This window comes from Myodes glareolus, chromosome X (assembly GCF_982192425.1).
Source record: "Myodes glareolus chromosome X, mMyoGla1.1, whole genome shotgun sequence".
Taxonomy (NCBI): Eukaryota; Metazoa; Chordata; class Mammalia; order Rodentia; family Cricetidae; genus Myodes; species Myodes glareolus.
Genome location: NC_142053.1, coordinates 46664606 through 46681104, shown reverse-complemented (window position 1 = coordinate 46681104; position 16499 = coordinate 46664606). Strand labels below are relative to the sequence as shown.

Sequence of the window (16499 nt, the reverse complement as noted above, 5' to 3'; positions counted from 1 at the left end):
GACTGAAGCGGAGTCCTGCGCAGTCAGAAAAGAAAGTCGTTGCCGTGTGTACGCTCCTGAGCGCTGGGTGAAGACTAAAAATATGAAGAAAAACTGGTCCCGTGAAGACAAGTTCTATGAAAATTCTGGCTGTTCTTCGCAAGATCCACAAACAAGCTACCAATAGTAAGTTTATAGAAATATTTGATTCAAAGTTTAGAAGTCAGTCAGGGCCTTGTTGGGATTAACTGCTTTAAAAAATGGCGCAGAGAGTGGGGGGAGGGTACTGAGACCAGTTTGTCACGGCGGCATTTTCATTACTTGAACTTAAATCATAGCTAGTCACTGGTTAATCACTGTTTAAATAATGTGATGGTAAAAAATAACCTTTAACTCATAGTTTCCATAAACAATTAAAAATGCATAGAAAAACGCTTGTTCGTTTTTGTTTTGTTTTGTTTTTGGCTTTTGGGGGAGTGCTTGACATTTAATTCCCTCAGTGTGGAGAGAGTAAGTAAAATATATGTGTTTTAAACAGCAGAAATTTTTTAGGCATTCAACTAAGGCATTAGTAACAGAGACACAGAATGAAGAATATTCTAGAACTTTAAGCGGTGTTCCAGCCCCTCGTGCAATAGGCGGTTTTTCTTATCCTTTTCTCAAGTTCTGCCCCCTTTTTTATTGGCTACTAACCTAGGTTATTCCGTTTCTCATTGGCCTGCCTCCTGGAATAAAGCCATCCCCGTAACTGGGCCCTTTATTTTTAACTTGTACCAGGGCAGGTAGCTGGAAAATTGAGATGCATTTGTTTTCCGTGTTAAGATTGCAAGAACAAGGTGTTTGTTTTTATGGGAGTGAGGTGGAGGTTATTTTGTTTTTACATTGTTTTGTTGGGATTTTTTGGATGATTTATTTTTGGTTTTGTCTGTTTCTCTCCTTTATGCTAAGCGAACTGTGTGCAAGTAATTAAAACAGATGGGTGGAATGGGTTGAAACTAAAGGGAACTGCTGCTTAACATTGGAACATTGGGGTGATTTTAACATAGGGATACAATGGGCAGGTTGAAAAATACGTGCCTTTTGCAGGTTTCATTTTCTTGCTAAACATTTCATCCTAGGCCGGGCGGTGGTGGCGCACGCCTTTAATCCCAGCACTTGGGAGGCAGAGGCAGGCGGATCTCTGTGAGTTCGAGGCCAGCCTGGTCTACAAGAGCTAGTTCCAGGACAGGCACCAAAAACTACAGAGAAACCCTGTCTCAAAAATCAAAAAAAAATTAAAATTAAACATTTCATCCTTTCACAGTCAAAGTAGCCAGATGTGTGAGGACGTGGTGAAACCCCAGCAGGAGCATAACATTTCAAGCACCCCGATGGCCATGGCTGTGGTGAGTGTGTGACATCATGGGGTGCTAAGGAGCTAGGGCCTGGGCAGCAGAGGGAAGGGAAGGCACAAGTGGAACTTGAATACAAAGCAAGGAGCTTGGACACCTGAGCAAGTGGCAAATCAGAGTCTGGTCTGCCAGTCAGGGGGATGGGACTTGCGCCCCCTCCCCCACTGTCTTGGAAAAGATCACAGGTGGGAGGGTGGGAGGCTCAACCGTTTAATGGCGTAGAGTGTCAGCCTTTCTTTGGACATTTTAAAAGTTAGAATCTCCTGATCACACTCACAAAGGATGGCGATTAATTTTAATTTAAAAGAAATATAACTTCTCAGTAAAAGGTGGGGGCAAAGTTACTTAAGGGATCTTTTTGCAAGACCACTCTGAGGAGTTTAATTTCTTGGTTTTTGCAATTCATTTACAAACACCAGTGAATGGTTATGTAAGAAAAATTTCTGAGTGAGGCCACTTTCATGTCATACTTAAAAAAAAAACAAAACTAACTCACTTTTGAGTTTGGTCCTAAGTTGAAACTCAGCAGTGACTGTCCACCCCTCACACCTTGTTTCTACCCACACTCACCACTCACCCTTAAGTTACTATCCCTATGGTATCCTTTTGTAGGTGAATGGTTTATAAAACACTGAGGTGTTGTTTTTTTTTTTTTTTTTTTTTTACTTAGTTGCCGAGCAAAGATCCTAGAGTTATATGTGAAAAGTGAAAAAAAAGACAGATGAATAAGATCTAAAGACATATACCTAAAACTAGCAGCAGATTGCTTTTAAAACTGAATGTATTTGTGCCTTAACCTTTATAATACTCAAATTTATGTGATAGTTAATTTCATATGTAGCTTTATAGTGATGAATATAGATCAACAACTTCTGATGTATATTTCATGCTTGTGGAGGATTGGTGGAATTATGATTATTTACCTTTGTGAAAATTTTCTTGTAGGATTTTAAAACTTATGTGGAGCAAGCATGTAGAGCTGCTGAGGAGTTCATCAATATTTACTATGAGACAATGGACAAAAGAAGACATGTGAGTTTTTTTAGTTTCTCTTGCTCTTTGTTTAAGTACTATTTCTGTGTTTAAATATCATTTATCTGACCTACATAAGTAATTACTGTACACACATTCTTTAAGAGTTGTTTTTATTTTGTTACAGTTTTGTGGGTTCTTTTTCTCTTTTGGTGTTCTTTTATTTTGTTTTCTTGGTTTGAATTTTTTGTTGTATTGGATTTTTGTTTTTCTTTTTTTGAGAAACTACTACTTGGGAAGCAAGGGAAAGGATTTGGAAGGACTTGGGGGAGAGGAAAATACGATCAAAATGTATTTAAATTTAAAAATTGTTTCAGATAATAAAAATATAATGTTGCAGGATACTTGATCATACTGTAAACCCCAAGATTGCATTATTTACTGGAAAAAAAACTGTTTCTAGTTGTGGTATGGCTCATTCATAACACATACATTTAACCCAAGAGTTTTCTGCTTGAATATTGTAAACATGATTAAATAAAGTCAATCATAGGTCAAGAGGTGGAGCAGTTGACAGGAAGTGAATATAGGATTATCATGAAAAAAAATTAGAGAGTGAGAGAGAGTCAGGAGGATGGGTAGAGAGATACATAGGAAGTAGAAGGGGGAACATTCTGTTTGAGGAGTCTTGTTTGAGAAGGCATAGGGGAAAGGAGAGTCTTATGGGACATCAGATGAGGAGAAAGGCCATCTGAGTGTTTTCTCTGCCTCTCTGAGCTAGCAAGCGTTCATCCCCGCATATGGCTCTTCAGTCTTTATTGATAAAATTAAACAATTAAGATTTTGTTAAAAACAACATTTGTCACCCAATATCGGGCACAGCCACATGGACAGGGAAATCATGCCAGCTGTGGACAAACTGAGAAGCCATCAGATTTGGTAAGATACCTGGGAAGTCCTCAAGGAGAGACTCTAATATGAAAAGGAAAACTCTTCCCCATGTTAAGGATGGGAAATATCATAATACAGGGCATTATGACCCTATATAGTGCTACTTTAGATGACTTGAAAATAGAAGCAGAAAATGAAAAGATAAATGGCTTAACTGAGATTGACATAGTACTAATAATTACTATCAGTCTGGAAATTTGTATTTTATCCCTAATAGTAGTTTTTTGTGCCAAATATGAGAAATGGTTTAATAATTATACCAAATATGAACAGTGGATTGATAAGGTACAAGTCTTAGAAAGACTTATGAGTGAAAATAAGAAAAATGCCCAAAGACAGAGGAATTTAGACAAGAATCTACCATGCCAACACATAATGAAACTGAAGAGGGGTGGGACAAGGTTCTTAGAAAACCAACCTTAGCTTAGTCAGTTACTATACAAGAACTAACATCAGACAGTAGGCATCTCCAAGGTTATGAAGAAGTTAAATTGACTCCTAGAGAAATTCTGGATTTGAGGAGATTTAAGGAAGTGGTAATTTCATATGGTATACATATGCATATCTCAAAGATGTGTTGACCTCAGAGTGGAAACCAGGATATGTATTACATTAGGGAATTGGTTTTGCCTTTGTTTTCACAGAAGAAAAACTGTGAATGCTGTCAAGATTGATAAAGATTAGATTCAAGCAGGAGAGACCTCCTGAATAAAGATAGGTGTTAGTTCATTACACAGCTTGGTTCTTCAGTCCAAATTAACTTAAAAAGACTAACATATGTCTTTCAATTGATCAGACATGGAAAAATAAAAATACAAATAATATTATTTTTAATGATAATTTACTAAAGGCACACGTGCCTTACTGGCATGAAATTAAAAATGGGTTTCCTTGAACCATGTGTCTTAATTTCATGTTTGATTGAAACTGTAGATTTCCATGCAACAGTCTACATGCCATCTTGGACATCAGCTTTTGAGGGTTCTTCTTAAATAATGAGGATATTTTTGTTGTTTTGGTATTAAAAACATATTTAAACTATAAAAAAATTTAAGTAAATTTAAAGTGTTACTATAGTTCAAGATTGTTTTTAAATCTCAATGAGTTGGAGTTACTTGAAGCTAAAATAAAATATTTGAGCAGGACACTAGAGCTGACCCTGCAGTGGGAGGGGGTCACAGGTGAACCATCCCTGAGGGCATGAGAGCAGGAGAGCTGACCCCGTCTTCTGTATGCCCTCTACAACAATCAAAAGAGAGGGCCGTGCACCTTGCCTGGGTAAAACAATAGAGCTGACCCTGGGAATATAAGTATGGGGGACTCAGATATGAGGGTGTGAGCAGGAGAACTGGTCACCCCTCCTTGCTGTGGTCTGCATCAGAGGCAGGCACATAAGAATTAGTGATTGGAAATTAAAAGCCACTTGCAAAAGGCAAACCAAAATTCAAAGTGAATGTCTTTTGTAATCTAAAAATAAACACTCTTAAACCTTGAATTTATGTATAAAAAGAACAGGAAAATAGGTATGTTTATCTACACATGCTACAGTATATTTAATTTAAGAAGAATTTTTTAATTAAAAGATAATACTTTTATGTTGCCAAAAAAAACCATTTTGCCCTAAAAAAGATATAACCTACCAAAAAAGGAATCCCCTTTTATTATATTGTTGTTAAAATGTAATAAGAAAAGAAAGCAAGTTGCTTATAGACTGTATGGTAAGGTATTAGGGGGATGTCAGCTTAGGAATAATGTCATTAAGTTTGCCTTTATCAAGTACCATGCTCTTAGGCAAAGTCCCAACTTTTCTTAACCTCATTTTCCATTTAAGGGGGAAAATTTTTGTAATGCTAGAAATTAATCTCAGTGCCTTAACAAACTATGTGAGTGCCCTAGCCCTGCCCTAAGTCCGCAGCACAGAGATTAAATACTGTGTGTAACACTGAGTCCAGCATACCTGTACTTAAATAGTTGATCAAGTTCTTTTAGCCCCTTGAGTTAACATAATTTAATAAATAGCACAGTGTGAAATGGTCTAAAATTTCAGGGATGTCTCCTGGTTTTCCTCTTTTCTTTTCTATACTGATAGAAAATTTCTGATTAAGGTTCACAGCTGTAGCTGATGTTCACAGTAAGGATTCAAGTGATGTAGATGCTTTTAGTTTTTAATAGATCAGGTTTCAGATCAGATTTTCCATTGTAATTTACCTCTCAACTCTATTTTTATAAAGGAATTATTTATAAAATTCTTAAAATAGTCTTGCCTTGGTTTCCTACCAGTACAGAACTCTTTTATTATTTTTTTTAAAAAAAACTTTTTTTAAGAAAGAAGATAAACTATATTACTATTGCTGACATAGACCTGGGGGTGGGAAAGGCTATGACAATGGATGGTCATTGTCCCTTGTCATGAATATTTGTTATTTGTCCTGTTTTGTTGCTTTCAAAACTAAAGTAGCCTGTTGGGTTTATAGTAGCACAGGTGCTTAATCCCAGTACCTGGGAAGCAGAAGCAGGCAGATCTCTAAATTTAAGGTCATCCTTGTCTACACAGTGAGCTCCAGGACAGCTAGAGCAACATAGTGAAACCCTGTGGGTGCAACGGAGCCAAGCTTCGTTCATATCTGTAATTCTAACATTCCGGAGGCTGAGACCAGATCCTGAATTTGAGGCCAACCTGGGATATAGAGCAAAAGTAAAAGGAGTTAGTGTCGTTCATTATCAGTGCAAGGGTGTGTTTAATCCTTTCAATCCAACTTAACTTTGAAAATAAAACCAGTAATGTGTCACTTGACCCAAAAGAGTTAAATCTGCTAGATTTTGCCTCACGTGCACCTCATCACATTTATTCTCAGCACTCCACTTTCAGTGCTTCCGACTCTTTGGTGCTTACTATGCCAACACTGGAAAAATGAATTCTTCCCAGCATAAAGGCATCAAATGAGTCACATATGTTTAGTCACTAGAACGAAAGTGGATTAGGACTTCTCAAAATTGGAAAGGAGAAACTGAAAACATGTTCGAGACTGGGTATGCTTGGGATTTGTGATCATTTAATTTATTTTAAAATAGCAAGACTGTAAAACTCTTACTATTTGAGGGGATGCAAGTTTTTGTCATCAAAGCTAAAGCTGAAATACCAGGTCTATTGAGTCGAATAATACCTATTTAAGGCAAGCTAGATACCATGGTCACATTGTTTTCTAGTAGCAAGGGGGCAAAGGAAGTAGAGATGGAGACAGAGTCATAAAATTGTTTACATTCCATCCGCAATCTCTTACTGTATTTCTAAAAAAATGTTGCAGAAAAAATTCATTTCTTAAAAGGTTTCCTTTATTTTTAGGGACTCGTCAGACTGTATTTGGACAAGGCCACCCTAGTTTGGAATGGAAATGTTGTTACAGGGCTTGAAGCCCTTTCTAATTTTTTTGAGGCATTGCCTTCCAGTGAGTTCCAAATCAATACGCTGGACTGCCAACCAGTGCATGGTAAGATCACAATCTTCCAAAGTATCTCCTTTATTTGCTGTTAGTAAACACTGAGGTTTACACCTAAAGCAGCAGTAAGTTTTAATAGGAGATAGATTTACTTGTTTGAGCAAGTGAAGTGTCACGAAAGGTACTTTATACAGTCAAGCTTTGGGATTGTTTGATGCTTTTCACTCCAGAGAACTACCATTAAATTTGGAATAGTGTATGTTTATTGGTTATTACAACTTATATGAGAAATTGCATCGCTTTTCACTCCAGAGAACTACCATTAAGTTTGGAATAGTGTATGCTTATTGGTTATTACAACTTATATGAGAAATTGCAACTAAATGTGATTTTTGTTGAAAGGGAGTGTCTACAGAAAAAAATTTATGCCATATAATAGATTAATGTGTTTGAGGGTCAGTTAACATTTCAGAAAACTGTATTTTGTGAAGGAATGACTTAGGACATGACAGAATTTGATTCAGAGTAGATAGATGTAGTACACCATTTTTACCTCTAGATGGGGTACTTACTATCTTAACTAATTGTTTATAATGGTATTTCTCCTTATAGTTCCTGAAGAATGGCTTAAGAAGCAAACTGTGAATGACGTTAGATATCTAATGAGATATTAATACATGTAGGAAACAAATGGTCAGGTTAGATTAATAATCTTTATTTTGAAACTTGAGAGTACCCCATAAATCTTTCTGGATAGACAAATCATCTTCATATTTTTAAATATTCAATTTTTGACTTTGGGATGTATGCTCAAAGGACAGAACATGAAAATCTTTAGCATTACATCGTAAGCTTATTGAGACATGTAAATTGATATCTTTCTCTTGTTTGTGTTGCTAAAGAGCAAGCTACCCAGTCTCAGACTACAATTCTTGTTGTGACCAGTGGAACCGTAAAGTTTGATGGGAACAGAAGACACTTCTTCAACCAGAATTTTCTTCTGACTGCACATAGCACTTCTAACAGCACCGTGTGGAAGATTGCAAGTGACTGCTTCCGTTTTCAAGATTGGGTTAGTTGCTAAAGAAGCAAAAGCCCATTCTCTAAGTCCATTAATTCCAGCAAGAGAAGTTGAATGTTAACTAATATATTTCATTGCAAACTATAAACCAGTATTGCTGAAACAAAATGTATTGTTTTTTTTATTGCTAGCAACACTTTTGATAGAGCAGCTGCCAGTTTGAATTATTGCACCTAAGAGCTTTAAAGATAGATTTTTTTCGTACTTTATGTATACATTCCACTACTGATATTCTCAGGGCAATATTAAACTTGATCTAGGTACTAAGATTGTGAATCCAATCTATTGCACAAATGGAGTCCTTTTGTAATACTGTCTGTGGAAGAGCACAACATAGCTCTGAAAGAGGAAGTAGTGGTGTTACGGTTATTAAGATAATTTTTCAATGAAACACATGCCTGTTTATGATTAACACTGGTCATATGTTTTAATAGTTAAGTTTAGATGTTTGAAGTCAGTTCAACTTAGTTTATACTAGTACTCTGACATATTTGAATTACTAGAAGTGTTTTTTAACACAGCCCATTTTTATTTTTTATCTTATATTTCTTTTTATAATCCATATTGCTTTATAATCCATATTCTAATCCATATTGTTTTCTTACTTTGACATGTATCCTTTTGAAATGAGGTGATCAACTAGATATGTGAAAAATGTTCTCGACTGATTCTTGAGTTTTGGGTGCTTTTACTGGCAGTAACACCTTTTAGACATTTTCTTGGCAGCTTCAGGTCAATATATTTCTGTGATGAGTAGCAGTGAGACCCAAAGCTTTAATGGGAGAACAGGGAATAAGAAATGTAGAAATTCAAGACTGAATTCAAAAAATGTGAGAGATGATCAAGTGATAAAATAAGTTCTAGTTTCCTCCTGGTAGTATAACCTTGTTTGAGGATTTAACTCCCAGAGTCTCTAAGTATTCTTGCCAAATGGTCAGAAATTGGCTTACATTCTAAGAATTGTATTTTAAGATCTTACTTCCCTTTGTACTTGTCTCCAGTATCCATCCCAGTTTCTTCAAGAACTTCTACAAGTCAGCCATCAGCAGTAAACTTAACTGGGTGACAGAATCTGCAAATTAGGGCAAAACCTACTGCTGTCTCTGTACATACATAAGGTTTCCCCATCAACTTCAGACTCCAAGACTTCTGCATATTACCCACCACCCACATGAATAGTTTTCTCCTCTTGTTCTGTACTGCCGACTTATTACTTACAATTTAAAGTTGTCTTCAATTTTGTAATTTGTTTTTGTGTAGCACTGGATAAAAGAAAAATCAATATTAAACCATCTCTGTGGTCAAAAACAGAAAAGATCTTCATGATAAACTTCAAAGGAACAAACTCATTAATTTTATGTCTTCTAAAAACAAAAAGATATATTTTTAGCTTTTAGCTAAACTTTAAAATTATTTGTAATTTTTAAATAGTTTAAGCTAAATATGCTAGCTTTGTTCTTTAGTACAACCAAAATTAAATTTTTACTACTCAATTTTAAAAATATAATTTAGTTTGGCCCAGAAATAAACAGTGTATTAATGTTTTATAAAAATTGAATTAAGTAGGACGGGATGGAATTGATATTAAAATCGTGCCTTATTTCAGTGCTTAGCAAAACTTACACATTCTATTCAGTTTGTTTACTCTTATTTTGAATTAGTTTTTCTTGCCTACATCTTTAGCAGAAACAATTAAAATACCCAAGTACTGCCCTTTCTGTTGCTAGAGAAAAGTATCAAAAGCTATGTACAGCTAGCAATAACAAAACTGAACCATTTTGAATTACTTTATCCATACTCTGTATAACTCCATTATCTGTATGACATTTAAATGGCTGGAACTTCTCATATGTGGACTAAACTCTATATTTGACATCTTCATATTTTTCTAACTTGAAAAATATAATAAAAATTGCATTTTGACAAGTTTTCTCAAGTGTTTCTTCTTTTTTTAAAGGATTATTTATTTCATGTGTATGAGTATTTTACCTGCATGAATCTTTTGCATCTTTTTTTTTGTGTGTGTGTGGTTTTTTGAGACACGGTTTCTCTGTAGCTTTGGAGCCTGTCCTGGAACTAGCTATTATAGACCAGACTGGCCTCGAACTCAAAGAGATTTGCCTGCTTCTGCCTCCCGAGTGCTGGGATTGAAGGCATGCACCACCGCCGCCCGGCTCTCAAGTGTTTTTTTAAGGTGTTTTTGTATTAAAGGCCCCCAAATGGGAACCTATTCCTTTTAAGTCTTCTTAAAACAAAGAAGAAAAATGTTAAAATGTTGAAAACAATGGTAGATAACTTTGGCTTTTTTCATTCTCATTTCTACAGTCCATCTTTTTCTCCCCATTTCCTACTAAGTATTCTCATTGCAATTCTTTGAAGTTCCAGTGAAGTTTGGGGTGAGAAGTTAGAATTCTTCGCTGGAGAAAATAACCAAAACATTTATTCAGTAAGCATTGAAACAGAATACAGTTGTGTTCTAGAAATACTTCTTCCTTCAGATTTAATATTACATTAAAAATATACTAGGAGAATCTGGAGAGAAGGTTCCATGATTAAGAACTGGTGCAGTATGAAAGAAAAAAGATGAACCTTGGTGTTATTTATACAAGAGTTGGCCTGATTTGTGCAGAAGAGTTCCAATCTCGCCCCTGTCCTCATCGATCTCTTGAACAAAGGCTGTCTTTTTGTTTATTGAACATAACAGCAAATATTGTATCAAAAAGGAATGAGGAACTTTTGTTATAACCCTATAACAGAAGTCTTGCAAGAAAGGAAATTGGTTTTTTGTTATTTTGACTCAGGACAGTACACAAAACCATATATATATATCTCCCCTATGTTGCTTTCAACATTTTTCTTAGCAGTTGAGGTGGTCATTGCTTTCAATGCCTTGCTGTTTTCAACAAATGGTCTTAGGTCTAGCCACAACATTTTCTGCACATGCTTTGTTCTGATTAAAGGGTAAGTGTAGTATTTGGGAAGAAAATAAGAAGTCAACTAAGCAAATAAAAGCCAAAAAGCTAATCCTTTTATTCTGAAACTTTGCTGGATTATCTATTGCCAGAAATTAGAGGGGAAATTTGATAGAAAATGCTTTCATTTGAGGTTTATTGTGACGTAGGAAGGAGAAGTCTGCTTTATTCTGGCTGATGTAATAACCCAGCATTCAGGATGCAGAAGCAGGGGGATCTCTGAATCTGAGTCCAGCCTGGTCTACAGAGTGATTTGCAGGACAACCAGAACCACAGGAAAAAAAAGATCAAATGCAAATACTCCATGTGTTTTAACATAGCCACATATTTATCAGGAAAATGGTAAGCCTTTTGGATTTGAGAGTTGATTGTAAATCAGAGCATTTTGTCAAAGCATTACCAAACTGTTCTAGTTAGTATGATTCCTTTGCCAAGTCCTTCTGCACAAAAGATTTTTCATTGGGCTATATAGTTAAATCTAGCCTTCTACAAAAGAAATTAAAGGTAGAGAAGTGTACAGATTATTGTTGCAGTAATGTGTCAGATGAAGGCTTTTAGGATACAGCATATATCTGTGATTAAATGTGTAATACACTTCCAGATAGCGAGGGCTGGTGAGACTACTTAACTGTTAAGAGCACTAGATGCTCTTCCAAAAGACCTGAAAACCTGTGTTCAGTTCCAGGTATCCATATGGTGGCTCACAACCATCTTTTACTGCATTCCTGAGGTATCTGCCGCCTTCTGGCCTCCACAGGAACTGCATGCATGTCATATTCAAGGATATATGCAACCAAAGCACCCCTATACATGTCAAAGAAAAACAAGTCTTAAAACATTATACCTCCAGATAGTTTGTACAAAGTTTACTTCGACTCATAATCAGTAAATTTTACTTCACAACCAATTATTAGAATGCACAAATAAATGAAATGTAGCTATCTAAAATACAATTCATACATAACCACATGTGATATACTCATAGAACTGTTTTTACTTATTTACTTTTATTTTTCAAGGCAGAGTTTCTCTGTGTAGCCCTGGCTGTCCTGCAACTCACTCTATAGACCAGTCTGGCCTTGAACTCAGAGATCCATCTGCCTCTGCTTCCCAAGTGCTGGGATTAAGGACATGTGCCACCAGTGCCCTGCATGGCATTATATTATAATTTCATTCTATTATTGTTTTGTTAATTCCAGTTACAACCTGATCAGCTAACTTTCACAGCATCTTAAAGGATTGAATCAATAGTTTGGAGAAGATAAAAATTGAACCACACATATTATTGTCACTATCTATCCCTTTTTTTGTGGGGAATGTAGGGTCAGCTTCCAAAATAATGAGGCTGTGTGTCAGTGATGTCACCCTAACTCACAAATTATCAAAAAATGTTCTCTCATGCTTGTCTTCTTTAGTGAAGGCAGTTGTACTGGTTACTTTCTATTGCTGTGATATAACACCATGAACTTAACAAAGAAAAAGATTATTTGGTATTAACAATGCCAGATAGTATCCATGATAACAGAGGAGAGATGACAGGAACAAGGAGCTGAAAGCCCAAATCTTGAACCACAAGCAGGATTCAGAGAGAGGGAACAAACTGGGAATGGCTCATGTCTTTAAACTGTCAAAGCCCAACTTCAGTGACATACTTTCTCCAATAAGAAAAAAAACATATACCTTTCTAAGCAGTACCACTAACTGGAGAATGAGTGTCCAAATTTCTATGGGGGTCATTCTCATTCAAGCCAATAAATTCCATGGTGTTTTTCTCTTGAAACCATACATTTTTATTTTTTTTTAATTTTGCTTCAAATGATCTTTTTTTCATTGTTGATCTGAATAAGTTTTAAGTGAAAATAGCCCTCATAGGCTCAGATGTTTGAATACTTGGTCCCCAGTTGGTCAGCATGTTGGTGTGGGAGGTCCTGTCTATATGTTGCTTTTATTGGTTAATGAATAAAGAAACTACCTTGGCCTATTGATAGGGCAGAACCTAGGTAGGCAGGGAAAACTGGACTGAATGCTGGAAGAAGGAAGGCTGAGAGAAAGATGCCATGGAGCTGCCGCCGGAGACAGACGCTGGGAACTTTAGCCAGTCAGCCACTGTTATGTCGCGATACACGGATTAATAGAAATGGGTTAAATTAAGATGTAAGAGTTAGCCAATAATAAGCTAGAGCTAATGGGCCAAGCATTGATTTAATTAATACAGTTTCTGTGTGATTATTTCCGTTCTGGGCAGCTGGGACTGACAAGCAGCTCCTTGCAGCAGCATGTTTGGGAAGGATTAGGAGGCATGGCCTTGTTGGAGGAGGCATATGCTATGGACAGGTTTTTATTTGAGATTTCAAAGTACTAGTGCCACTCCCAGTGTCTCCCACTGTCTATCACTAGCAGCTTGGTTTAGAAAGGCTGAGTTCCCTGGAAGGAAACTCATTTACATCACTCCCACGGTTTTGGCACTAGAAGAGTAGAAAAAAAAAGACCTAAAAAGGAAGTATATGACTGCTCCTATGTATGGTAGAGGAGAAAGTTTATTGTAGATGAAAGGGAGAGCATGGGCAGAGACAGAGATGTAGAAATCTAGCAGAGTCACTGAATCAAGGTAACATTAAAACAGAAAAGTTTTTTTTCTAAAAGAACTTTGACCTTGGAGAAATCTTGGTGGAAATCAGTGGTTGTTGTCTGGGATTGACAGAACTGCTTTTCTGAAGCAGCTTGGGAGCCTTTTCATGACTTTAGTTACAAGACAGTCCTGGCAAACCTGGAGCTCTTGAATATTTGGGTTCACAATAAAGACTAAAGTGGCCATGGCCAGGTGTGTTGCTTTCCTTCAGAGAAACACATTAGATCAGGGACTTTGGTATGAGGAATTGTTTGCCTAAAAGATTTTGTGTAACAATCAATAAAATATGCTTTGAACAGCTGTTTGAGGTTCAGTTCATCAGAGGATGGACATTTCTGCTGCCACACAAGCCTACAATTCATCTTGAAGTTTCTCTCTTTCTTTAATGGTCTCGCACAACACAGAACACTTGACACAGAGATAATCTGGTAGAGTCCAGAGAGGATAAGACCCTGAGCTATGTGAGGAGAGAGGGGAGGGGTAAGGAGGTGAAAAAGAGGCAAACCAGGTGCTGCGGTCAAGAGGGGAAAAGTTTTACTTTTTAAAATTTTTTTTTAAAATAGATTTTTTTATTGAGTTCTACATTTTCCTCTGCTCCCCTCCCTGTCTTTCCCCTCCCCTTCAAAGCTCTCCCAAGGTCCCAATGCTCCCAATTTACTCAGGAGATCTTGTCTTTTTCTACTTCCCATGTAGATTAGATCCATGTAAGTCACTCTTAGGGTCCTCATTGTTGTCTAGGTTCTCTGGGATTGTGATTTGTGGGCTAGTTTTCTTTGCTTTATGTTTAAAAACCACCTATGAGTGAGTACATGTGATAATTGTCTTTCTGGGTCTGGGTTACCTCACTCAAAATGATGCTTTCTAACTCCATCCATTTTCCTGCAAATTTCAAGATGTCATTATTTTGTTCTGCTGTGTAGTACTCCATTGTGTAAATGTACCATATTTTCCTTATCCATTCTTCAGTGGAGGGACATTTAGGTTGTTTCCAGGTTATGGCTATGACAAAAAATGCTGCTATGAACATAGTTGAGCACATGCCCTCGTGACACAATTGAACATCCTTTGGATATATACCCCAAAGTAGTATAGCATCCTTTGGATATATATCACTTTTGTGTATATATATCAGGGCCCTGCAGTGTTTGCAACAATTTACACCCCACCTAAAGGGGGAGACGTCCTGTTATAGGCCTTGTTGTATCACCGTTTTGAGAGTTTTCAATGTTTCAGCTATGGGTAGCAAGCCATCCATGTCCATCTCCCCTGGGGTGAATGCCTTTTAGAGGCCCTAAAACCACAGGTTTAAATGCCCTACTTCTTCAGCTCCTACCCTCACTCTGCCAGTGTCCCACCAGCTCCACTTTTATGGGCACTGTCTAGCTACTGTCAGTAGGAGCTTTCTAACTACAGTCAGAGCACAGGCAAATGGACCCTGCCACTGCTACTGCTGCCAACAAGCTTGGTCGGATCCGTGAGGCAGCTGGTTTCAATTCCAGCCTTTTGTTTCCTGCCATGGCTTGTGGCATGGCGGCTCAAAGACAGGGTGGATCACGCCTCTAAGTTTCTCTTATTATTAACCTTAAATTCCCTACAGCTCAAAATTTGTAGCTTTTCCATACAACATGTGACTGCTTCCATTTTGACTGAGATCAGGTGACTTTATCACCATATTAATTGAGTGGCTTTTCCATACAACATGTGACTGCTGCCATTTTGACTGAGGTCATGTAACTTCAACGCCATCTTGGCTGAGAGCCAGGTCAGGTGACCATGTTCCACCATCTTTTAGTAAGGTGTTCCCTTCCTGGTTCCCCATTGTTAACTCTGTTACATGGGCGACCTTACCACCATCTTAACTGAGGTCAGGTGACTTTATCACCATCTTTATCTTATGCTAAAACGTCTTATTTGTGTTTTTGTCTCTAAATTCCTCTTGTTGACTCTGTTAAACATGTGTTTTATGCAGTGGCATGCCTCTGGTAGGGTCCACCAAGAGCATCCACATCACTCAATTCCTCTTCAGTCTCTGTGTGTGTGTGTGTGTAACTTAAATGCACTATTAAATGTTATAATTGTCTGTTCATTGCATCTCATTTCAGACTACAAAACAGTATGTCTCATATTTTAAACTGGTATGTACTTTTAAGTCTCTTACAAAATACTTTATATTTAATCCAACCCTCATTTAAAATATATTAAGATGTTCTATACTATTGTCAGTTCTACCATTAACCTTCTATTTCAAGCAGTTTTCTCTCCTGGCAAATTCTATACTGTAGTTACACCTGATAAACAGCCATTAACTGCTCAGAGATCTGGCAAATATGGCACTTAAATATTTAATTATTAAAAAAAACTTTTATAACAAAGAGAGACAGGTTGTCTCCTAGCAGCAGTACTCAATTTCTTCCAAAGAAGGCAGAAGACAAATAGGCACAAACAATGGCCATTCACAATTTGCTTCAACTTTCAAGCACTGACTACTGGGAAAAACTGCCTTTCATCTAAACTGAAGATCTCCAGACAGTGGACAGAATCACTGGAATCGACAGTCTAGCTGCTCAGGTCAAGATAGGCTTGTCTTCCTATAAATTTCTTAGCCCACAGGATCTTCTGGAACCTGGCAGGCTCTGAGCTAAACAGCAAAAGGCAAATGCGACATTCAGCAACCATGGAGGACCCTGAGGAGTAGCTCTAGGTGTCAACCAAGTAAGTTTCTGTCATTTTTTAAAACAATAACTCAAGTAAAATTTTATCCTTCTCAAAGATCTCTGATGCAGTTTGACAGCTGAGAGGTTTTGTCAGTTTAAAAGGACAGCCTCACCAAACAAATTTCAGTAAAAACAAATAAAAGGCCTGCAAGTTATAAAGGTATGAGGACAAATACAAGTGATCAAACTTCTCTCTCATGTTGCCTTCCATAGTCCAAATACTTTTTATTGTACAAAAATATCTGTCACAGTCATTCTGACATAAATATGCTATTGTTTATACAATGTATATGTCTAAAACTTTTGTCTTCACAGACCCAAAGAATTTTTGCAAGTTCCAGGGAGCCAAATTGAAGGATCCACCTTAAACAGG

The 16499-nt window shown here is 37.0% G+C and overlaps 1 protein-coding gene across 1 annotated transcript; it reads left to right on the top strand.

Moving 5' to 3' along the window:
* The first annotated feature begins 17 nt into the window (after window positions 1-17).
* Window positions 18-9737, top strand: Nxt2 (nuclear transport factor 2 like export factor 2). The gene is made up of 5 exons (XM_048428526.3): window positions 18-165; window positions 1283-1364; window positions 2316-2402; window positions 6637-6781; window positions 7633-9737. Exons 1-5 carry the CDS (start codon window positions 83-85, stop codon window positions 7812-7814), a joined length of 579 nt encoding a protein of 192 aa, XP_048284483.1. The 5' UTR covers window positions 18-82; the 3' UTR covers window positions 7815-9737.
* Window positions 9738-16499: the final 6762 nt, after the last annotated feature.

What these genes read in the sequence shown, in the direction of transcription:
- Nxt2 (XM_048428526.3), top strand. Translation starts at nt 83, where the DNA reads ATGAAGAAAAACTGGTCCCGTGAAGACAAGTTCTATGAAAATTCTGGC. An exon ending in CCCCGATGGCCATGGCTGTG is followed by an intron (nt 1,365 to 2,315) that starts GTGAGTGTGTGA and finishes ATTTTCTTGTAG; the next exon opens with GATTTTAAAACTTATGTGGA. An exon ending in CAATGGACAAAAGAAGACAT is followed by an intron (nt 2,403 to 6,636) that starts GTGAGTTTTTTT and finishes CTTTATTTTTAG; the next exon opens with GGACTCGTCAGACTGTATTT.